At 44.9% G+C, this 25,419-nt stretch overlaps 2 protein-coding genes across 2 annotated transcripts in view; both read right to left on the bottom strand.

Moving 5' to 3' along the window:
• Positions 1 to 8,500: 8,500 nt before the first annotated feature.
• Positions 8,501 to 21,889, bottom strand: LOC142214558 (matrix metalloproteinase-18-like). Its single transcript, XM_075283501.1, has 9 exons — positions 21,861 to 21,889; positions 20,095 to 20,236; positions 17,746 to 17,896; positions 14,658 to 14,839; positions 13,443 to 13,677; positions 12,983 to 13,363; positions 12,627 to 12,793; positions 10,507 to 10,678; positions 8,501 to 8,748 (listed from the first exon to the last, which is right to left on the bottom strand). The coding sequence occupies exons 1-9, from the start codon at positions 21,887 to 21,889 to the stop codon at positions 8,501 to 8,503; spliced, it is 1,707 nt and encodes a 568-aa protein (XP_075139602.1).
• Positions 21,587 to 25,419, bottom strand: part of ZFYVE26 (zinc finger FYVE-type containing 26) — a 60,361-nt gene continuing 56,528 nt past the window's right edge. The window contains exon 41 of the mRNA XM_075283124.1: positions 21,587 to 24,693. Within this exon, the coding sequence (XP_075139225.1) occupies positions 24,487 to 24,693 (207 nt within the window). The 3' untranslated portion in view covers positions 21,587 to 24,486. The remainder of the gene's footprint in view (positions 24,694 to 25,419) is intronic.

The raw sequence follows: 25,419 nt of genomic DNA, 5'->3' as shown, positions 1-25,419 counted from the left end.
CTCCAAAGTGTTTGAGGACACATTTAAAATGAAATTTACATCTGATGCTCTTAACATGAATGCAATTTCTGAAATATCAAGAGGGGGTGGACGAGCGGCGAAGACGCTGAGGGGAGGCCTGCATGACAGGGGATGATACGAGGAGAAGGTGGTGGCACAGCAGGGGTTAAAAAGTGGCCGTTATCTGAAGGTGATGTAATGGAGGGGAGGAGTAGTGAATGACCGGCAGGGGTATAGGGGGTATTTAAGCACTGGATGGGAATCTTCCCACCATTCCTCACAGGATTCCTGAAGGAAACAAGCCCCCGCCTAACCGCCCCTTTTTTAAGTTCCGATAGTTGGTAGACATGGTTGGGTTAGGTGGTGGCTGCTTGTCACAGTGGCCTTGGCGGTGGGGGGGTCCTCGAGGTTGGTAGATATCTGGGAATGCTCTTGGTGGGGGAGGGCCCCATGGTAGGGGCTGAACTCCCCAAAACCATTAGCAGGTTTTGGCCAAAACCTGGTTGGGGTCAGAAAAAGTTCTAAAAGGGTTTGGCCAAAGGATTTGAACAAGCACCAAGGCGCTTTAAGTTGGTGCCCCTGAGCTGGTGCGGAACGGCTGGTTGTAACGTTGCCGGTGCTAATAGGGACGTCTTGTACAAGGGTTTTGGAGACTCGAGGATATTCGTCGTCAGTTAGGAAAACATACGGGGTAGTTTACTGTATGTTGGGGAACGTTGGCATTTTTGGTTTCATTTATTTTGTTTATATTATCAATGAAGTGGCTACTGTGGCCAATTAATCCAAAATCGTGGTTGAGTCTTTACATCAGGTTGTATAGTGATGCAGAAGGTGAACCGAGTTGGCAATACCATTGTCAAGCAATCCTTTACCCAAAGAGCCCACCAAGCGGAGTACAGGGTCAGAACCTTTTGGTTGGGACTGAAATTTGATAACGTTTTACCGCAGTAAGGTTTAAATGGCAAACAATTGATAAACTGCAATATTGTTCTATTCCCTCCCGTATAGACACTTCCTATGGTAGCGATTTACACCCTTCAGAATTAAGGGGTTACTTATTATTGTACACTCTTGAGGTTTATCTGATCGCCGCAGTGTATTCAGGGGACTCGCCGCTCTCTAAAATGATCAGGGCCGTTCTTCCCAAGGACCTTTGCTTTTAGGCATTATTTGATTTTCATTTATTATAAAGGATCTTAGTAAATGTTAAGTCTTATTCCACAATTTCTTGCTACTTGTCCCACTTTACCCCCAATTCCTATTTAATTCTTGACATTTATTGGCAGAGTAACACCCAGTAGCCATATGAGGGAGCTACTTTTTGTGGTGGAGATACAATTTTATATTCCCGACAGCTGCTGCGATCTCCCTATGAGAGATCTGATCCTTAATCGAACAGGAGCCTGAATATGAAGGTAAGATCTGAGATGCCACGGTGACATTAGGCTGTGGCATTTAAGGGGTTAAAAGGATTCTACCACTAAAACGCTGTTTTTTGTGCTTTAGACGTCGGAATAGCCTTTAGAAAGGCTATTCGTCTCTTACCTTTAGACGTGGTCTTCCGCACCATTCCTTAGAAATACCATTTTTTACCGGTATGCTAATGAGTTCTCCGCAGCATTGGGGGCGGGCCCCAGCACTCAAACGGTGATGGGGGCATCCCCACTGCTGCCCGAGAACCCACTCCAGCGACGCCTTCTTCTTCAGCTGCATCCTCCCCTTCTCTGACGTCTTCCTTCTTCGTCAGCTCTGACACTTGCGCAGACGGCTCTGCCAGCGAGACACTGGTAGAGCCGACTGCGCATGCCGGCCGGCAGCCATATTTTCGAGGCTGCCACTGAACTCATTCCTTGCACTGTGCCTGTGATTGTTCCGGCGTCCCAGAAGCTCGCTTGGAAGCCATATAATAAGCGTGTTGTTGGCGCTGATGATTTCCGTCAGCTCCGCTTGAGGAGAACTCTGTGACTTCTGGCTACCTTCATAGTGTAATGTCCCGGTACTGCTCGTCCCATTCCCTTTAATAGTCCTTGCAGACCAAGATGGTATGGACATTTGCATATAAGGTAAAGAGTTTCCTCCCCCTACATTCCTTCTCTATATTTACCAGTGTTTCTATTTTACCAGAGCCAGCACACAGGGGGATCTATTAATGCGCCCTCTTGTGGATGTTTTTGTGAACTACACCTGCCTATACTTGCCATTGTAATTTGAGTTGCCAGTGTACAGGAATGTCCAGTATGATCAGGTGACCTTCAGGACCAATCAAACTCCCTTGACTGGCCTGGAGGAGGAGGAGTTACAGCCCCCTCGAGGGGGTTGGGGACCTTTTGTCTGGGTCTTTTGTGTGGAGCTAGAGACAGACATGTGGAGCTGAAAATGGCAGCCAAGTCTCAGGGCACTCCAAGCAGAGATGTCTTTTCCTCTGTACTCAAGATCCTCCTCAAAGAGTGTTTCCCTCTGAAGCTCCAAGCCTACAAGCACTAAAGTTGACGGACCTGTTTTATCCATACATCTGGGACTTCTACACGTATCTCTCTATTCAAGTAAGTCTTTGGGACAAATCTATATTTAAGAAGCCCATAGCTAGTCTGGCAGAATTTGAGGGTTTCCCGCTGCTGACAATTCTATTTGCTCTCCTACATACGTGTACCCAGTTTGTTGAGGACTAACCCCTTGGATACAGGCCATCTTTACAAGTATATAAAAGTTTAACTACCCAAGCAACTACTAATTAAACTAGCCAAAGCATTCCTGCTCCAAGCTCCATCACCTGCTAACTGGACACTACCTACAAAGATCGCTGTATTGTATGTGAAGAATTACTCCATATGTACATTTGTATTACTTTGTCCTGCTAGTAAAAGAGCAACGGCTACCCCTGAGACCTGGTTGTCTGTTATCATTGTCAGATATCACGTGGGGGTGGGTAGTCGGGGACATCAAAAAAGGAGATTTTGTGCACATTTGGGACCCAGGGACCCCCTGAAAGCCGGCCACATCTGATATATTACCCGTGATACCAGCCCTGGCCCTGAGTGTTACAATAGCTCTCGTTGTTTTACAATTTTGAAATTAGAAAATTAGATTTTCTTTTTCCCAGCATGTTTAAAAGTAGCAAACTGCCAATTTTGATTAAAGGTGTTTTCCCATCCAGTGTGTCAGCACTGCCTGGAGCAGATCAGATAATATGCAAATTCATGTACAGAATGGACTGAGTGTTAGCTGAGTGTTTACATAGAGAGATAACAGACCTGGGACCTGAGATAAGCTGCTGCAAGAACAGTGTAATATAGTATGTGAACATAAATTCATAACAGTTGTGAAGCCATGTCATTTACCGGGACAAAAAGTAGCCTATGTGTTAATCGAGATTACAAACTATGTACTAAATGTCATCCAAATCTGTTCAGCCGTTTTTGCGTGATTGAGGAACAAACATCCAAACCCACAAACTTTCACATTTATAGTATTAGTAGAATAGAATACTCATCTTTCCATGAATGGGTTGTCATGTCTATTTAAGCATACATGTTAATTATGATGTTTCCATTTTACATATGGCCTTAACTATTGATTCTGTGGTTGTTTACAGCGGCCTCCACTCTACCATGGTGCAATTATTTTAAATGTTTTTAATTTTTATGTCATTTGTTTTTTCCTCAAGAATCGTGTTCAATAAAGATATTTATTTCCTGAATTAGGAGGTTTTTTGGAGACATATTTCTTTGGTATTACATTTTTTCATACTGGATAAGATTCTACATTCTCTGTGAGTATCAAATAATATTTTCTCTAGTATTGAGGTATTTCATAGGTTCATCGCTGGCATTTTTTTCTCACCGTTTACTGTGTAGGTTAAATAATATATTAGTTTTATTGTACAGGTGGTTACGGGCGCGGCAATACCAAATATTCTTTGTTTTCATTAATTTTTAGTGGTTTTTTTTAATATATATAATTCATTTGATATAGGAAAGGGGGATTTTGGGGTTTTTAGTCTTTTCCTTTTTTTTTACACTTTTTTTGCATTTTTTTATTGTCCATCCAAGGGGTTAAAACCGCTGATGGGCGCAGATCTCTGCCCGGAGGGTAATGGGGCAGCTTGTCCAGGCTCTCGGCTGTGCCACTTTACAGATAAGACGCTATAGTGTGAGGTAAGTTTACCTCATGTGGTAATTCCAGGACTAAATCTCCTGTCTCTACCATTACTGACCACCATTCCCTGCACATTGTCCTCTCTGCTGTATAACTATCAGTATTCTGCAGTGTCATGGTGTCCACAGGTGACCTAACCATGTATTCTCCACAGATATGGCGCCCCGCCTGCCCTGGCACTTACAGCTCCCTTTCACACAAATCACAAAATGGCTCTGCTCCCCTCAGAACATCTATGATATCCCAGGGGCATAGAGCAGAAGTCAGAGAACAGAATCCTAGTGACACCTAGTGGTGGGAGGGCAGAACTGCGGCTGTGACTCCTGCTGTAGTATCCAGGGTCGGACTGGGGTGTCTAGGGCCCACCAATGGAATTGTTTCTAGGGGCCCACCACCAGGACCCTGCAGACCAGCGATACCGAGACAGGGCAGCTAAAGGTAATAACATGTCGCGAGCTATGCTGCTCACTTGCCATACAATGTGCAACAACATACTACCTAAACCTATTGCTACACTCTGTATGGAAAGTGAACAGCACGGCTCCTAGAAATGTTACCATTACCTATAGCCGCACTGTCCTGGAATAGCTGATCTGCAGAGGTCCTGGCTGTTGTATCATCACAGATGTAATATTGACGGCCTATCCTAAGGACAGACCATCAATATTATAAAGTTGGATAAATCCTTTAAAGATTTGTCCAGGAATTGGATCAACCCATTTGCCTGGCGGGAGGTGTAAAATAAAAAATAAATAAATAAATAGCGCCTTCACCTGTCCCCATTGCTCCATTGTCCGCCGCCAGTGTCCATTTAGTCTCATGCCGGCGCCTCCATGCTGGGAGTCCTGCACCTCATGGGACCACTGAAACCAATTAGATACAGGATTTCCAGAAATAAGGCCATGAGACTGAACAGACACAGGCAGGACGATAACGGGGGATGGGGACAAAAGCTCAATGAAAAACACTGCGTCTCACTGTTGCGCCTAATCCTTAAAGAGGACCTTTCACCATTTGGGGCACATGCGGTTTAATACACCGCTAGAAAGCCGACAGTGTGCTGAATTCAGTGCAGCTTTCCCGTTCTGTACCCCGGATGAAGAGCTATCGGTGCCGGTACCGTAGCTCTTCACTGTCAGAAGGACATTTCTGACAGTCAATCAGTAACGCCCTTCCTCACAGTAGCGTCTATTGCGTTGTACTGTGTGAGGGGGCTTTGCTTACCACCTAGTGATGACGCTGAGTGGTGAGGAACGCTACCTCCCTCAGTACACGTCTATGGACGAGCATTATCAGGAGGGGAGGGGGCGTTCCTCCCCGATCTCACAGTACAGTGCAATAGACGCTACTGTGAGGAAGGACGTTCCTGACTGACTGTAAGAAACGCCTTTCTGACAGTGAAGAGCTACGGTACCGAGACCGATAGCTCTTCACCGGGGGCACAGAACAGGAAAGCTGCTGTGAAATCAGCGCACTGTCGGCTTTCTAGCGGTATATAAAACCGCATGTGCCCCAGGAGGTGAAAGCTCCTCTTTAACATCTGAATATACTGTACATCCCACTATAAGGATAAGACCTAACACAGCGTCCCACAGCAAAAAAGCTCTGCAGGAAAACCCCGGCGGCAACACATCAGTTTTTCCTGCAGCGCTTTTTGCAGAAACTCCACAGAGGTTTCCTCCGAGGACTTTCTGCTTCCATTATACCTATAGGGACACTGTAGGTGTTTCCGTAGGTATAAGTGCTGCGATTTCCAAAAACTGCAACAGTTACCTACACACTCATACATATACATTCATATATACTCACTCACACACATATATATATATAATTAGCATATACACATTTATATACATTCATATACCATGTATACCATATATACTATATATATACACTCACATATATACATACACAGTTTCGGACTGGGGTGTCTAGGGCCCACCAGTGGAATTGTTTCTAGGGGCCCACTGCCAGGACCCTGCAGATCAGCGGTACCGAGACACAACGGCTATAGGTAATATGTCGGGAGCCATGCTGCTCACCCACTATACCATGTGCACCACTTAAACCTACTGCTACACCCTGTATGGCAAGTGAGCAGCGCGGCTCCTAGAAATGTTACCATTACCTGTAGCTGCAGCATCCTGGAAAATCTTATCTGCAGAGGTCCTGGCTGTTGTATCATCGCGGATGTAAAATTGAAAACCTATCCTAAGGACAGGCCATCAATATTAGAAAAATGGAAAAATCCTTTAAAGTGGTTGTCCAGGAATTGGAGCAACTGATGTGTCTCCAGCGCTCTGTTGTCCGCCGCCAGTGTCCATTCAGTCTCGTGCTGGCGCCTTCTTGCTGGGAGTCCTGCACCTCATGCGACCACTGAGACTAATAAGGTACAGGATTTCCAGAAAGGAGGCGCCGCCATAAAACCGGGCAGACACAGGCGGGGAACAACGAAACGGGGTGCTGTGGACCGGTGAGTATGCTACAGTGATCACTCCAGTTTATAGACAACCTCTTTTAAGGGGTTGTCTGGGCCAAATTTTTTATGGTCCCCCCATACATTATGGGGCACCAGTGAAGACGCCACTGTATGGGGAACAGTGATGGGGCCATTATATTGTGTGGGAGCAGTGATGGGGCAAACAGCCTGTACAGAAGGGGGACATTAAACTGTGTGGGGCATATTAAGGGTGCATTAACACAGAGGAAAATGGTGAGGAATTTGGTGTGGAATTTCAGCGCTGAAAAAAACGCCTCCCATTGACTTCAATGGGTTCCTTTTTCTAGAAGATGTTGTTATCCAGTAGCCCCTAGACAAGTAATAGTGCCCCCTGTGTCCCCTAGAACCTAATAATGTTCCCTAGTGGCCTGAAGAATGAGCACCTCGCTTCTTTTTCCGGGAATAACACCTGACCAGCTCTCATTGATTTCCATGGGAGCCGTCTTTTTGGTCAGGATTTTGAGGCGAATACGGTCTCAAAATCCTGACCAAAAAAACCCCGTGTGAACTTACCCTTAGAGAGAAAACAGCAGAAAATTGAGAATTTTTTTTGTAAAATGTTTTATTTTAGGTTCACAGAAGAAGTCTAAAAAAAAAATGAGTACAATGATGGACCATGACTTTAAGTGACAGATCAGCGCACCCACCGATTAATATTCCTATGAGCCCCAAACCTCCTCACTGCACAATATGGGGTGTTTTGTCTCGGTTTTTATAACACGGATTAGACAATTGTTGTGTTTGCTATGAGACAAAGTTAATACTATGCGATGACTTATATTTATAATAGAAGCCATGATGCAGATGTGAACAAAGCCTTAGGTTGAGGCCCCACCTTGCCGAAACGCATTTTTGTTGCAGATTTTGCTGCGATTTTTTTTCAGCCAAAGCCAGGAGTGGATTGATCAGAAGGTAGAAGTATAAGTCATTCCTATATATTTACCAATCCTTTTGTAGCCATTCTTGACTTTGGCTTAAAGAACTGCAGCAAAATCTGGAACAAAACCACCTGCGTTTCTTCTGTTTTGTTTGTTATTAGGGTTGAGCGATCGGGATCGGAAGCAAGGATCAAGCAAATATCACAATCACGATCGGAATTCTGAGTCCGATCTTTTCCAGCGGGATCGAGGGTCTGATGTTAGTTCCCACAATGCTTGGCTACTGGCCAATAGGGTTGAGCGATCAGGAAAGATTGGAGCCCGATCAGCGATCGAGCAAATTTCACGATCGGGATCGGCTGGAAAATTATCAAAAATTGGATTTTAAAAACGATCCTTAATCTCAAGATCGGCTCAACCCTACTTGATATTGTTTTAAAGGAAAGAAAAAGTCAGAGCAGAAAGAGCAGATATGATGTTCTGTACGTTTCACAGCACTCGCTGGATGTAATGGATTGTGCCTCGTACCATAACTGACCGGTGGCTCACTGGACTCTGTCACCTAAGGACCCCCAAAATCTAAAGTTGGCCCTGGTTGGACCCGATGGATGTGATATTAATGAGCTATCCAAAGGATGGGCCATCGACATCAACTCATGGGCAACCCCTTTAACAGACCAGGACTTCTGTGGCTAATGTAGGGATGTCTACCTTCAGTCCACTTGGGGCAAACATGGCTGCCATTCTTTTCACTGTTAGGGGCAGTCAGGTATAGTATGCAGCTTATAGATATACATTTAGCTCAGACCTCAGGCAACGTTCTTCAAGAATGATTACATTTTTCGTTTCGCTTTCGAGAAATATCCACTGTACTTACGGATATAGCCGGGATAGAGAATATATTACACAGATTAGCCACTATAGGTATATTAGTAGATTTATGGACATTACATCACATGTAGGTTTGTTATTTAGTAGTATCGCAGGCAATCAGCTGACCTAAGTTTTTAGCCTGGTGAATGTTGCCGTACACCCGGTTCTGTGAGTACGTGAGTAGAAGAATCTTCTGGAACTTCTTTTTGCCGATAAGATACATCTCATTCTTCAGGCTGAGGGCTGCAGTGATGGGGAGCTTCACCCCCACCCAGTCTTCTTGTAGCATCTGCGGACTTGAACTGTTTCCGGCCACCGGATCATACAGATAGAATTTCTTCCCTTCAAAAGATTGAAAAGTGAATATTACGACAGCGAATGGTTTACGGATATTTTGATCCCAACCCTCTGAGTTCCATACTGAGCTACTCAGAAGTGCCTCGGATTTGCAAAGAGCCCAACAAATTAAAAGGGTATTCCAGTTATTTTAGAGTTACAGTATATACTCAAGTATAAGCCGAATTTTTCAGCACAGTTTTTGTGGGGAAAAAAAAAAACTAAGTCCTCAAGCTCAGGGAAGGGGCAGACAGACAACCAAAACACCCCCTCTCCTTCCCCAGCAACTACTGCACCCAAAAACTCCGACCATTTTAATTTTTGAAATTTTCCAGTAGCTGCTGCATTTCCCCCCCTCGGCTTATACTCGAGTCAATAAGTTTTCCCAGTTTTTTGTGGTAAAATTAGGGGCCTCGGCTCATATTCGGGTCGGCTTATACTCGAGTATATACAATATTCCCTATCATCTCTACTAGATTTGAGTAGTTCCGACTGCTGGATTCTCCAATAATTCACAAGAACGGCAATACCTTGTACCAATATATAAATGGAGTGGCCGGTCGTTCAAGTCCGAGATTGCCCAGTACAGCACTCAGTCCTATAGAGAAAGAATGAAGCAACGCCATGCATGCTCAACCTGCCATTCTATTCAGACTAGGGAACAGGACCTTGTTCTTCTGATCACTGGTTTTCCAGTGGTCGGCCCCGCCACCGATCAGACAGCTCTCTCTATCCATTGACTGAGATCACAGCCAAGATCAGCCCTGGTTATTGTGAACATGTTGTAAATGACTGTCAAAGAACCAAACCAAAGAAGCAAATTATAACCACATGTCCTTGGGTTAAATCCTATAGAAAAATAACCGTTTTTTGTAAAATAATATAAAAAGAAATATAGTGGATCAGAGGCGTAACTTAAAGATCCTGGGCCCCAATGCAAAATCTGTAATGGGGTCTGTACCATTTAGAATAGTGGTATATTTTATATAGTAGAGGGAACATTGGGTCACCTTCAGGGTCACGGACCCAGTACCGCTGCACTTCCTGTAGCTACATCCCTGCAGTGGATTACCGGTATTTATCTAGCTGTATGCATGAGCCCAATGTTGCCCCCGTCTTCTTCTACCTTCCTACATGAGTTGTGCAGTTTAGGGAATCCTTGTTTATTAGGAGGGTCTCCAACTACAAGGTAAGCATGGAGTGCCCTGCTCTTAAATCCATGGATCAGCTGAAATCTGAACGGGAAACTCGGCAGAGGTGTTTATTTATTCTACAGCACCACCGCAGGATAAATGAAGTATTACACACTACTTGTTGGATGCGATGGACTGTCCATGTAATGCTGGGTCCTCCAGAGGAAAAGGTGCTCTTTGAAGCCCATCTTCTCTATAAATATGACTCTAACTTCATGGTATAACACAAATATATATTTTCACCCAATGTCTGTCTTTTTGGCCGAAAATTCTTCTTCTTTTTTTATTTTTTGAGTTATTGAATAGCATAGTAGGCTACTCTATATCATATAACTTGGAGCTCCTGGTTCCTACCTAACTTTTACCCTTCAGAATAATGATACCTCTCCAAAAGACCAGCTCTTTGAGAAGGTCAACCCCAATCCCAAGCCAATGTAAGGCTTCCCCAGGGTTGATAGCCACTTATAGTAGAGTGCCACTGATCTGAAGACACATATAGGTCTAATATTCCAAGTATTGTACAAGAACCTACAGTTTTCTTGTTCTACCATATAAGCAGAGGTCACTTTACCTTTAATAAAGAATATCCTCTCCTCCCGAATAACTCGGTTTCCCTTTGCTACAATTGCAGGCTGGGTAAATGCAGCATCGACACTGTTCGGAACACCCGGAAATCCTTCATTTATTGGTTTTGGATATCCGGGCTCCATTTTGTCGTTATCATATTTCCAGTACTGATCTCCCTGTGAAAAAAAATAAAATAAAATAATGAAATAGACGTCTAAGCCTAAGTGGATTAAAACGTCCTCATAGGATGTGACACCACAGAAGAGCAGGTGAATCCCCCTCCAATGGTGGGCCCTATGCACCCCAATATGTCACTGGATACGGTAACCCAAGGGCTTGTACTCTTGTACAGTGATTGTTCTGTACCATGAACTGCTTGTGGAGGTTTGGGGGCCTATCTTTGGTCAGGGGCCCAGCGGGGGATTCACTAGCTCAGTGTGACGCCGATTCTGTCTTTGCTGTAATATGGCAAACAATGGACCTACATTTGTCATGTGACTGTCTCACCAAAGGACTCAGGCGTAGGCATCATTGTGGAGTAGGAGAGTTAGTGGGTGCCATACCCGTGCCCAACACCCACAAGGGTCTATTTTACAACTTATTAGTATATAATAGGTATGTGGGAGGAAACCCAGGCAAACAGGGGGAGAACATACAAACTCCTTGTAGATGTTGCCCTTGGTCAGATTCGATTCCAGGACCCCAGTATTCCTATGCCGGCGAGGTATTCGATCGAATACTACTCGCTCAACACTAACTGTGACTCTTCTCAGGTTTCATCATGGTACATTAAGGCATACAAATAGGGTCAGATTCACGTATAACGTAAAGAATACATTGAATATACAGTAAATCTATTTATCGAATGGTTAATGATTTTCCAGATGTCATAACTTGCTGGCTGTACAAACATGGACATGACTGGAGTGGTCACCTCTGTACTGTCTACTACAGGATCAAGGTTGTACATGTTATCTGGTAACTTGCATCACGGGTTCAGAGGATGAGTTCCCTTTTTATCTGTACATTGGTAAACAGGACATTTTACAGAGTGTTGATGTCAGAAGTCTATGTAGACGGTGATATCCCAAATGTGTTTCAGCTCTTTATACAGTAGACAACTACATTGCCACAGCAGGTCTTGTCAAAAGGTATAAACAGCGCAGTTTCTGGAAGTGGTTCAGTCGTGATCCATCTCATTCCTATGGCCAGCGTAAGACAGAGAAATGATAGGGGGAGAGCAGAGAGCCAACAAATCCAAGAACAGTGTTCTATCAGACCTATGTGAGATGTAAGCAGCACAGCCTGCTATGTGAAGGAGTTACTCAGGAGTTGTTTCATTTTGCATTTAGGAAGTAAATAGTTATCAGTGCAAAGATGTCCATAGGCTTTAAGTATAAAAAAAACAAAAAAAAAAACTCTTTAATAATACACATCTAGGAACATGTCTGCAATAAAAGTAATGGTCTGCAGCCATAGTGCGCTATAAAGTAGTAGTTCAACAAAGCAAGCTGTGAATAGTTTTTTCACTGCAGCGACAGGTTTCATAAAACATCCCATTGGGACGGCTTTAAAGCTAAGTTCACACGGCGTATTTTGGTCTGGAATTTGGCGCGGATTCCGTGTCAAATTCCGGATTAAAATACCTCCTCCCATTGAATTCAACGGGAGCCAGGCATTTCATTTTTCTGTGAGCGGGTTTGTTCCGCTCGCGCAAAAAATAGGCGTCGTGCCCTATCTTCCATAGCGCGTCACTCCCTCCGGACTAGGCCCATTCATCTGGGCCTAATTCGGAGATGAATTCCGCGACTGGATGCCGATGCACTGTATGTACTGCACCGGCATCCAGTCGCTGATAGCCGTTTTTTGGTCCAGAATCTTAGGCGGCATTCCACCTCAAATTCCAGACCAAAATCCGTCGTGTGAACTTAGCCTAGGAATCTCTTGGTGTCATTGATCTGAATGGCCCTTTGTATGTTGTGTCTGAGACTTCTAATGCTCCACACTGAAGGAGCACATAACTAGAGCTCCTAACTCCCTTTCAGTAGGGTTTACACTTTATCGACAGTATAATATGGACCTTCCTTCCGCAAGCTCCATGGAGTATAACATTGGACGAAATACCTTGAAAAAGAAGATTTTCCCATCTTGATCCGCTGTTGGGTTTTGCATTCTAATAGCGGCATCAATTGACGCCGGAAGCTCTTTCCACTTGCTAGAAATCAGTTGCGGGAATTTCTTCTTTTGGGTCATTGGGAGTTTTCCATGGCTAAGATCCCAGAAATATTCACCTATAAATTATAAAGAGTCATGTTAAATATATCCATTATTGTCCTGTGTGAAGTACTGATATGAAGGAGCAACAAAATAACTGAAAAAATAAGTAGACCGTTCTGGGAGTAGGAAAGCTGCAGTACCATTCATGGCCACTACACGTTGTCGAGGAGTGACCAAAAATGAAAATATTTGACCAGACATACCTTTGAATACATAAATGGAACCATCTTTAGTAGATACAAAAGTGTCGATAGGATCTTCACTACATAACTTGACTATGGTCTGTTTCTTGGGGTCTTTCTTTTCTTCTGTAGCTTTGGCATTAGAAGTAACGTTCTTCTTCCCTGCACTGGGTGTCACCGCCTTTGGGACAACTCCTAATGGAGGGGTAGGTGAACTTGTGTTCGTCTTCGCGATCGGCTTTCCATACAGAGCTTGGATGGCTTCTATATCATCCTTGTGAAGCTTGAACGATGGCTTGTAGCCCTTGTAAGTTGGGGCCATCAGAGCTTCAGGAATGGTGGAGTGATCTAGTCCCAGAGCATGCCCAAGCTCATGGGCGGCCGCTTGGAGAATGTTCACACCTAGAAGAATAATGTAGATGGGAATGACATATAGACACTATGCCAAAAAGTCAGGTTATTATTATGGATAGATAGTCACCTTTCTTGTCATTAATCGACCACTTCTCATCATTATCAAGATGTAAGTCGCCATCAATGTCTTTCTTAGACTTGCTGAAGGGTGGCATGAAGGCATGGCCTAGAACACGACCAGGTCCGTCAAAGGCATTCCTCACTCCATCATTGTGCAGTCCAGATACAAAGAATATGTCAATGTCCGCTGTCTTATTGATATCAACTTCAACAAATTTCAGAGTAGACACATCCTCCCAGACCTAAAAAACAAGCAATGGTATCAATAGAGTCGAGGACACACCTAGAGTAGGACATGCCACTTCTCCTGGTAGACCTTATGGCCACCCAAAAAAGTCCTTTTGCCATCTAGAAATTGCTAATTACTTGTTGATGGATCTGGTGTTCCTAATGTGCCTCTAATTAGTACTTTGAAGGAAGTAACTTGAGGAGGTGCAGTCCCACCAGGGCCCAGGAGCCTTAGGGGGCCCATAAGTACCAGCATCAGTATTGAGATTGCAGCTTCCATCTGGCCCATAAGCCAAGGAGACCCATAGATTACCCCAAACTCCTTAGCTAACCATCACTATCAAGAATTCACTGTAGGGATGAGGTAGGAGGCCCCGGACAAAAGATTACACCGTAACCCACAAGACTTTAGTAACGTCACTGGTACTTCGACTACATAGGGGAGTCCTGCTGTGGTGATGGTTGGTCGAGCAATACCTTAAAGGGGTTTTCCTATCCTTTTGAGTGATTAGCATCACTTCATGATTGTTGTAGTCTCATCTCTGGGGTCCCCATCGACCCAAAAATGAAGGGCCAACCGAAGTAGTTTAGAGCTGTGTTCTCTTCCAAATCAAGGAACACCACTATATTGGGAATTGTTAGCTCAGGCCATTATAACTACACTTGGGACTTGTGGCCATGATATGGGCACAGAAATCTGTGTGTTTCAGGTCTAATGAAGATATAGTACCAAGATTCTGACCATGGCATCGCTATTAGGGGTGCAGTGGTGGCAATGACTACTGGGCTCAAGATCCTGAAGGGGCTCCAAAGGTCCCTCTGCCACATAACATACCACTACTCTAAATGGCACAAGACACTTAAGGATCCCATCATAGATTTTGCGTCGGGATCCTGGAGCTTCAATTTACGCCTCTGATTCTGACTATATAACCCTCACTCCAAATATGGTCCATAGACATAGCCCTAAGGTCCCATCAGTGCCAGGCCATACCTTCAGGGCTCTAGTTAACTCTTCCCTGACCAGCTTATCCGGTAGCAGAGCAGTCGTGTTGATGATTTTGTAGGTTAGAGTATCTTTTTTCCACTTGGAGCCCACTTTGTACGACATGCGCTGCTCGTGTTTGCCGCAACGAGGCAGCTTCATCGCATCGCTGGTTTCATCGTCCAACCTACCTGGAGAAAGCAAAGGAAAGGAGGTCAGTGTATTTGTCTCTACAGTGGTGTTTGGAGGAGTTGTTGGAAACAAATTTCTGTTGCAGTACTTAACACCACCTATTGACAAGAGGGGCACTGTTCTACTCTGATATCAATACAACTTTGTATCAAACCTCTGATATTGCCAAGTACATATTTGGTTTACATACAGTGTGGGCCAAAAGTATTGGCCCCCCTGCAGTTCTGTCAGATAATACTCGGTTTCTTCCAGAAAATGATTACAAGCACAAACTCTTTGGTAATATCTTCATTTATTTTGCTTGCAATGAAAAAACACAAAAGAGAATGAAAAAAGTCAAATCATTGATCATTTTACACAAAACTCCAAAAATGGGCCGGACAGAAGTATTGGCGCCCTCAGCCTAATACTTGGTAGCACAACCTTTAGACACAATAACTGCGCACAACCGCTTCCGGTAACCAGCAATGAGTTTCTTACAAGGCTCTGCTGGAATCTTAGACCATTCTTCTTTGGCAAACTGCTCCAGGTCCCCCCTGAGATGTGAAGGGGGCCTTCTCCAAACTGCCACCAAGAGATCTCTCCTCCCCCACAGGTGTTCTATGGGATTCAGGGCTGGACTCATTGCTGCCACTTTACAAGTCTCCAGGGCTTTCTCTCACCACCATTTTCTAGTGCTGACCTGAAGTGTGTTTTGGGTCATTGTCCTGCTGGAAGACCCCTGACCTCTGAGGGAGACCCAGCTTTCTCACACTGGGCCCTACATTATGCTGCACAATGTGTTGGTCGTCTTCAGCCTTCATAATGCCATGCACACGGTCAAGCAGTCCAGTGCCAGAGGCAGCAAAGCAACCCCAAAACATCAGGGAACCTCCGCCATGTCTGACTGTAGGGACCGTGTTCTTTTCTTTGAAGGCCTCTTTTTTTTCCTGTAAACTCTATGTTGAGGCCTTTTCCTACTTTTGTCTCATCTGACCAGAGAACATTCTTCCAAAACGCTTTTGGCTTTCTCAGGTAAGTTTTGGCAAACTCCAGCCTGGCTTTTTTATGTCTCTGGGTAAGAAGTGGGGTCTTCCTGGGTCTCCTACCATACAGTCCCTTCTCATTCAGACGCTGACAGATAGTGCGGGGTGACACTGTTGTATCCTCGGACTGCAGGGCAGCTTGAACTTGTTTGGATGTTAGTCGAGGTTCTTTATCCACCATCCGCACAATCTTGCGTTGAAATCTCTTGTCAATTTTTCTTTTCCGTCCACATCTAGGGAGGTTAGCCACAGTGCCATGGGCTTTACACTTCTTGATGACACTGCGCACGGTAGACACAGGAACATTAAGGTCTTTGGAGATGGACTTGTAGCCTTGAGATTGTTCATGCTTCCTCACAATTTTGCTTCTCAAGTCCTCAGACAGTTCTTTGGTCTTCTTTCTTTTCTCCATGCTCAATGTGGTACACACAAGGACACAGGACAGAGGTTGAGTCAACTTTAATCCATTTCAACTGGCTGCAAGTGTGATTTAGTTATTGCCACCACCTGTTAGGTGCCTCAGGTAAGTAACAGGTGCTGTTAATTACACAAATTAGAGAAGCATCACATGATTTTTCAAACAGTGCCAATACTTTTGTCCACCCCCTTTTTTATGTTTGCTGTGGAATTATATCCAAGTTGGCTTTTTGACAATTCTTTTTGTGGTTTTCCATTGAAGACAAATTAAATGAAGATAATACCAAAGAATTTGTGATTGCAATCATTTTCTGGAAGAAAATCAGTATTATCTGACAGAATTGCAGGGGTGCCAATACTTTTGGCCAACACTGTAAATGGATTATAACTGTCATAGTCCTATAGCTGTATAGGTATGCTTCTTGTAAATGACAGGTAAGATAATATAGAAAGGAGCGGGGGGGGAAGGGGTGGCTCAAAAAAATGCAGCAAAATCTGCAACAAAAAAAGCTGCATTTCCACAGTGTGGGGCCTTGGTTTTAAAGTTCCAATCATGTATATTTGTCTGATTAAATCCCATTGTGTGAACCAGTTTCTTCCATGATTAGAATTCAGGGGGTTCTGGTATTTATTGAGGAGATCCCGTCTACAGACTGAAGCAGTGCTACATGGGAAAATATGCAAATTAGTTCTCCTTTCAAAGGAAGAAAGCTGTCCCTCTAGTATCTAAGGTAGCTCTGCCGGAAAAAAAGTTCCTTGGGGCAACTGTCTTAAAGACGAAGATAATATTGCATGAAGGCACGTGGTCATCTTCCCAATCAGATTGGGAATGGTTGGTCCAATCCATAAGAGCAGACACGGATGGTAGTCCCTTTTTTGACTGATACTCTTAGCCATATTTCAAGGGGTTTTTATGGGTTGAACTTTGACTTATAGGGTAGTTGTCTATAGGTGGCGCTAGAGAGACAGTGTTCTTAGTTCTGGAGGCAATGACTCAAGTAACATCATACACAAGACATTAAAGCTTCTCCAGAGGACCACCTCTTTACAAGACCAACCTTAAAGGGTTTTTCTGGGCTAAAAATACTGATGACTTGTCCAAATAATATGTTGTTAATATCAGATCAGTGGCAGACCCACACCCGTTACCCCCACCAATCAGATGTTCCCAGCAGCAGATACACAGAGAACGGAGCAGAAAGCAGACAGCGCTGATCTCTTTAGTAGCTGATCTGCAGTACCCTGTTCCGACCACTACACAGAGAACAGAGCTGTCTGCTTCCTGCTCTATTCTCTCTGTATCTGCTGCTGAGAACAGCTGACTGGTGGGGGTACCAGGTATCGGCTGAGCACCAACCTGACATCGATGGTCAAGGCATCAGTATTTTTAGCCCAGAAAATCCCTTCACTGAAATTTTGGGTGCTCAACTAAATAAGGTTTTACTATCATTTTTCATGCTTACCAGTGACTTTTAACCCATTCTGTCTCTGGAACCATTCCAGTCCACTGATGAACTCTTCCGGAAGCTGATCCTCTGGGATAAGTGGAGTGTCAGGCACAATATAATCTGTGAGGTTCTCATCGGGGAGGTAGCCAAACTGGATCAGATAGTCCTGGTGGGTGAAAACAGTAGGAGATCTAAGGCTAAGTTCACACAACAATTATCAATGTCCGTTGCTGTCATCAGTCATTGGATGACAGCAACGGACATTAACTGTGGCAGACTAATGGAGACAGGTGGAGCCCCCTTCCTCTATAGCCGTTCCTATAGACTAGTGTGGATATTTGTTCCTCAATCACGGTGATATGGCCGAACGGATTACAGTCAGATTTGGCACATACCTAGAATGGCGCCCGGAAGGAAATATAGGCACCTTACCATCCCCGTAGGTTGCCGGTTTGTCCAACTGTTAGCACCGAAATCACAGTTGGCGGAGGCTGAAGGACCTGGGATGACGTCAACGCACTGATCTGATTGGAGCAAGCGATGGAGGGGACGGAGCTGGGCAGACTCAAGCCGGCCACACAGCCTTCCCGCTGTTCTCTTATTGGGGCGGCCGATACAGAGGGCGGAGCTATAGCAGCTCAAGCCAGCCGCCGAGCTAAAGCAAGAACATGTCAGCGCTTATGCGCAGTCCCGAACGTGCTGGCATCAGTGAAGCCCAGCACGCGGCGTCCCCGGGGGTGTAAAGAGGAGGAGGAACCCAGAGCACAGTAGTCGGGACAGTAGGTGCATGCGAGTCCCCTGCTGGGTGGTGGAGGCCAGGGTCCGGTGGTAGAGGTCTGGGGGGGGGGGGGGTTATGGAGTCAATTTTGGTGGTGGTGCTGCTGGAGGTCCGGGGGGGGGGGGCAGTGTGTTTGGGAATGGGGGATTGCATTTGGTGGTGCTGCTGGAGGTCCAGGGGGAGGTTGGGGGGGTTGGAAGCCGGGGTCGTGAGGGCTACGCTGCAGGTCTCTCGTGCACAGGGGGAACGGGGCCACGGTCGAAGTCACGGATATTGCTAATAAGGTATAAAAACATGATGGATGCGGTCTTCCGTCATGTTTGTTTACTTGTAAGTAAAAATGGACTGGGAGAAGAATCACACAAATGCAGACAGACTCGAAGGAGGTGTGATTCTGTGATGGATAAGAACAACAGACATTATACAACAGTAGCATGAACCTAGCCTAAGAATGCCTGTGTCTATTGTCTATATAACACATATCCTACAGATGGATGGTACAGTACGCACATTGCATCTTGGTTCCACCAGTGCTCCTGGTAAATCTCCCATACACACAAAGGATTGAAGGGATCGGTCACGTGTGCACAATGTTATCTCTGGATTTATGTACATCGATACCAGAGGTGCAGATCAAGTGCTGATCTGGGCCTTATCACTTGGCTCCATTAGCCATCAATCACCGTGAAGAGAATAGAGGTGGACAGGAACGGGTACTGACATCAGCCCGACCACTACAGCTATATGGCAGAGGTGGTCAACTAACCATAAACATAAGAGGCATATGTAGCTGTATCTGACAAATGGAGCACGGCAGATAAAGCAACGTATCGAGTAAAACTCTTCAGTTCACTTACCCTACGAGTATAAATATGATCCTGGAGGAGGGAATACACCTTTGGAGGAGTATAAATGTATATGTGAATGTATAAGCGTATGCCATTCATTAAGTACTGTATATGCTTAGTGCATTGGGGTTGCAGGCCTGCAGTACACATATTATATGGAGATATATGGGTGGGAATCCGTACATACAGAATGCAAGTATACGCTCTCAGTATAGTGATAATTATAGGGGCAGGCGGTATATGGTACGTCTTCCTTCCAGCCATATTCTTTCTTACAGCACATTCTTATGTCATAGTCACAGCCTGTACAGAATATTCTGTGCCTTCAAGTTACACAATCCTGACGCCATCTTATACTTTAACTTAGGGATGTAGCAGAGCTGAGTCTGCTGCTTTGTAGTTTTCTAATTGTCTAAGGAGAAGGTGGTAGGATTTCCTGCAGTCCTATGTAAAACCTCAGACTCTATATACGGATACTAGAATGACCATGTAGCTAAAATATACAAAATAAGAAAAGCAATGGTGAAATGTTGGGTGACTACAGACAGTAAATGTGGTCAGTAAGCCTGGTGACCACATCTCCCAGCCGTTCATGGGTGGTCACGGTTTAGGTTACGTGGACAATAGGGTTGTGACTTCCATCCAGACACTATATAATACGACCGCTACGTCCATGCCTTCCTCTATACTATATGTCCATTATACTTCATACATAGCATGAAGACGTAACATTCTTACCGCTGCGAGCTTGAACTCCTCCGAACCGATCTTCGCCACCGTGTCTAGTTTCCGACCGCGAGGCTGCAATACCGTGTAAGCATTGGTTTCTGCAGAGGAGACGCCATTGGACGATCCAGCTACGACTTCTTCAGAAATCGGTCTAAAGGACCCGAAAGGTAAAATAACCAATAAAGCTACACAGGCCGAATGTACCAGCAAAAATCTCCACGCCATCCCTGTGCTGCGGGCTGCCAGACTGACAACTCCCTGTCAGGGTCTCGCGTGTTAACCTGGCTGTACATTAAACCTGTCCAAACATGTGGCGTGTACTGACAAATAGCTCTGCAAAAATGCACAAAAAAAAAAAACAAGCCCACCGAGAACATCCTGTGCTGGACGGAACGCAGACAACATCAGTAGGACACTAAGTATCTGACTGAGGTGCCTAGGGGCCCGCGTGGGACATTCATCCTGGGGCCACTATACAACGACATGCAAATATTACCTGATATTATAAAATAGGTCACCAATATAAATGCATTATTCGGTAGTAGGTTACAGGCTAGCCCTTGCCTCTGATTCTTGGGGACCCATCAGCGGTCGGATGCCTGGACCTATGTATGAGCCAGGGATAGGTGGCCGCACAAGAAGGGCTCAGGATGCCGCAAAATAATTGTTGATTGGGGCCCCTGCAATGTGAAAAGATGGGGCCCAGGGAGAAAGGAAGGAGACTGGTTGGTCCAACGGTGCATCTGTATAATAAATTAGGTGGATTCTTAAAATAGCCTACCCAGTATTACTGGCCTAGTAAATAGCCTACCCAGTATTACTGGCCTAGTAAATAGCCTACCCAGTATTACTGGCCTAGTGAATAGCCTACCCAGTAGCACTGGCCTAGGAAATAGCCTACCCAGTATTACTGGCCTAGTAAATAGCCTACCCAGTAGTACTGGCCTAGTAAATAGCCTACCTAGTAATACTGACGCCCATCTATAATAATATGCTATATGATGTACAATGAGTCTACTATGATGACAGGGAGAGATGAGGCCCACTGGTGGGGCCAGTCTGAGCCCGCATTACGTTCATACATCAGACACTATGGCTGTACTGCACACATATCAATAAGTAGAAATTAGACCCTAGGTTCCCCTATATCCTTCTCGTACATATGGCCCTGACTGTAAGCTGTGCCCTCAGGAGGGACTATGTGACCACCAAGCTAGTTGCCTCTGTAACTATAAGGTTTGTTGCGGCTTACTAGAATATTCTGTAACCATCAAGTCAATTGCTTCATCTTGGTTAACCCCTTAATAACACCACCCATTATAGCTTTTAGGACAAGGCAAACTTGTGGTTTCATAAGACAAGGATGAAAAAAAGGAAGACATTTTTACATCTGATGGCTCGATTTTGCTGAGACAGGACATTTTTTAAATGGAAACATGGATAATGCAGAAAAAAAAACAAAAAAAAAAAAAACACCCAACACACAAGACAATTCTGAGAAACTTTTAATTTTATTCATGTGTCAGGCAAAAGCCTCCTAACAAGTAAGACCCGACAGGAAAACTCACACGCAATTGTACAAAAGACACAATCATAAAGTGCAAAGATCACAGTGCAAATCAGATTCTCATTACAGACAGCGAGGCGACGCGGCAATGACAGATATTGCATAGATAGGAAGATTCTCCCATAGAAACCTGGTCAGAGGGCGTCGGGATCGTACAGATATAATCAGTCACATGATTATTACATAAAGTTACGAAAGCCATGTTCACCTCTGCGTCGTGTTGTCCGTTTTTTCCATTCTGTTTAAATACAAGAAAATTACTTCAATGGACGTGCTGCGCATGCGCGTGATGTCAAGGTGCGCCCAGAAATACAGTGACCTGAAGTCACGCGCATGCGCAGTACATTCAATAGTGTATTTGAAGTTTCCCGAAACCAGACCCCATACACAGGGCTGGGCTCTAGCTTCCTGATGAGAGGACTCTGCCTGTTTTTTGGTGTAGTTACCCCTCACGCAAAGATTTGTCAAAAACAGATCCATCGACACAGATGTTACCCAAGCTTAAGCGTTCCAGTACACTAAGAAAACAAACTGCAAACCCACACAGACATCCTTCATAAATGACTGGGGGACACTTTGATGAACGGGGCTACAAAAATTTCCCTTTAACTACCAGAAGCATCGTGTGCCCCATCTACAGTACAAGCCCCAAAGAGCAATTGTCGTCCTCTGCAGTCAAGCGGTCACTAGGAACCTGGATGAGCAAATCTACCCGGGTGATCTAATGCTGTAGTGTATCTAATCCGTCTTCTAAGATACATGTAATATAATTCTATACATGTATAATATAAAACAGGGAGGAGGATACGGCGGCCACAGTTACTTTTGCGTGTATTTTCTACATCTTGTGGTGCTTGAACAACGTGACAGCAGAGAACAACGTCCGGGCTTCTAGTGAGATGGAATTGCTCAGTAATGGTTGACTTTCCCTTTTTCTTCTATTTTCATAGCATTGTAAAGAGACAATGAAGAAGAATATGCAATATATATTGCATCCAGCAGGAATCCTGGGTGGTGGTGCAATCGTGTAGGTTCCTGCGGCTGGACTGTGGTTAGTCCAGAGACAGCGCTTGTTTCATCTGACTATCAACCTTGTAATAGCGCCGACAGCAACATATCACTACATGAATACTGAAATGTCTAGGCAGCGCTGCAAACAGACATCAGGAACTATAAAGGACATCGTGAGCAGAATTTTAACATTCCTATAAGAAAGCGTTTTAAATGATAAGAGTGGTTTTCCAGGATAAATTAATACGTGTCTATAAAATATCCCACCGCTGCCGACCTCATGGCCCTAGGCCGGCCTCTGTGTACATGGCTCACATATGTATGTACAGCATGCCGTCCACTGGAGGGGAACAACACGACTGTGGGCACTGGAGCCATGGGGAATTTAAAGGGGGGGGGGATTTGTTTTATTGTATTACCTGAATTATTTTTAATGTCGGTAGCCTCCATTCATTTGTAGCACTGACGTAGGATCAGACATGTGTCTCCGTTCCATCCCTGGTAGTAATCTTGGGGACTGCAACGGCTGCATTGTAAGTTTACATAGAAGACATCCACTGGCAAGGAAACTGCCACAATGGATGTGATGCAGGTAAACAACGAAACCTCCACCATTTAAAAGGGGGGGTATTTAATCACTTACCTGCTCCGGCGGACTGCTTTTGACCCAAGGGTGCCTGTATTATCCGGAGAGGAGTGAGTGGAGACCAGAAGAGCTGAATGTTGCCTCCAATCTCATGACCTGGGAGTCATTATGTCACCAGAACCCCATCAAAAGCAGCCCATCAGACTAGATAAGCGAATACTCCCTGAGCAACCCCTTTAAGGGAACCCTTCCCAGAAAATGCAGATCCAAGTGCTATATACAGATCTAAGAACATAGAAGACAACAAAAACCAATGAAAAGTCATTGAAAAATGTTTTGCCAATGGCTTTTCATTCTTAATCACACTGCAGAAGTTCGGGTTGACTCTGTTACATCAGTCATTTTGGAAGGAAACATTCAGAATAACGTGTCACTTCCAGCGGGCGGTCCTAGTGCCTGCAGCTCTCTCTCTCTACAAGTGTATTCAGAGATGTAGCTCCGCCCACTGGGATAAGATCAATGAATGAAAAGTTCTACAGGATCTATACCTGCTATATAACATGCCGCTGGCAGTCTACACTGCATTTTGAATGGGTCAGGTTCCCTTGAAATAATGTGCATGTGCATAACATACATTAGTCCTATACCTAAGAACATCTACTACGGGGTACGGCCATCAGAATAATAAACAACATTCCCTTTTAGAAGTAAAGAGCTTCTGTGCTTTCCACGCCCCACAATAGGGGTTCCGTTCCAATGTCACACACCACCCAACCACTCTCTTCTGCTGTGAAGGATAGCCGTTTGGCATTTGTTAGTAAAATGTCAGTAAATGAAGTGAATATGGCCCCATTTCATGTTTGGCTGGCCGACTTATAAACACACGGTAAGTGGTAAACCTATCCTGGCTGTGCACGCATAAGCCGTAATCCACGTTATAGAAAACATCAGTATAAAAGTCGGGCATCTATGGTTAAGGAGTGAGGTAGACGCTTGTTCTATAGTGAATATTTACAGTCTAGGCTGTGGATTTCCAGATGTTGCAGAACTAGAACTACTATCATGCCCTGCTGACGGGGGTTATAGACCTACAACATGTGGAGATCCACAGGCAGGACACATCTGATCAACACCAAACAGGTACTTGCTGTATCACCTAACAGGTGTGGGCTACTAGTCCACTGGGAAAGTGACCAGAAAGCCAGCCATCATCGCTCGTTCATCCCCAGCACCTGGTTTACTTGTTGGGCGTATGGCGTGTCTGCTTCGAAAGTACAGGGTGGTCTATAAGCCACTTGGCGCAAAGTCTATGAGCCGTATCGTCCTGTGCATTGAGTGAAGCATGCATTACTTCCTCTACGACCTGGATGGCTCTCTTGTGCTCCAGATTAACGGCGTGCATGAAGGCAGCACGCATCATCCGACAGGCCACATAGGCTTTGATCTGTGAGGGTGAGAAAGTGGTGAAGTCAGCAGAGAATTGACATCACATCTGGGTGACCAGTGATAAAATAACTCTACATTACTATTATAGGTGCCATTATTACACCTATGCGCAATATCCAATGGATAGGTGACCTTTTAGTGTTCTAGACCTTTATGGAGCCTCTCGATCACTTGCGATGTTTATTTTCTGATAGCGGCTCCTATGGCCAAGATTAGGTGCCGTTAGTACGGCTATCAATATGGTGGTACTATCAAGTGGAGAGCGCCCACTTGGCAGTAGAGGATAGTACAAGTGTTTTGTCAAGTGGGTGTTCTCCACTGCCCAACACTCAACCACTTGCCAGGACACTGAACGATATCTTGGCAATGGGGGCAGCTCAGATGCAGTACCCTGGCACCATTACTAAACAATGCTATCCCCATCAATACTTACCAAGCCTTCCAGTGTGTGGGGATGGCTCCTCCCTGTCTTCCAGTAATGGGCAGATTAGGTTAGTTAGGGAGATAGGGGGAGCGTGGAAGGGGATAGTAATGGGCAGGGCTAGAATGGGCAGAACATCTAAACTTAGTGAGACAGGGAGAGTGGGAGGGGCTAGTAATGGGCAGGATTGCTAGTCTTAGTGAGACAGGGAGGGTGGGAGGGGCTAGGCTTGGTGAGACAGGAAGGGTGGGAGGGGCTAGGCTTGGTGAGACAGGGAGGGTGGGAGGATTTTATAAGAGAGGG

The sequence above is a fragment of the Leptodactylus fuscus genome, chromosome 7 (assembly GCF_031893055.1).
Source record: "Leptodactylus fuscus isolate aLepFus1 chromosome 7, aLepFus1.hap2, whole genome shotgun sequence".
Lineage (NCBI taxonomy): Eukaryota > Metazoa > Chordata > Amphibia > Anura > Leptodactylidae > Leptodactylus > Leptodactylus fuscus.
The sequence above is the reverse complement of the archived record's forward strand: the minus strand, read 5'-3'. Positions and strand labels throughout refer to the sequence as shown.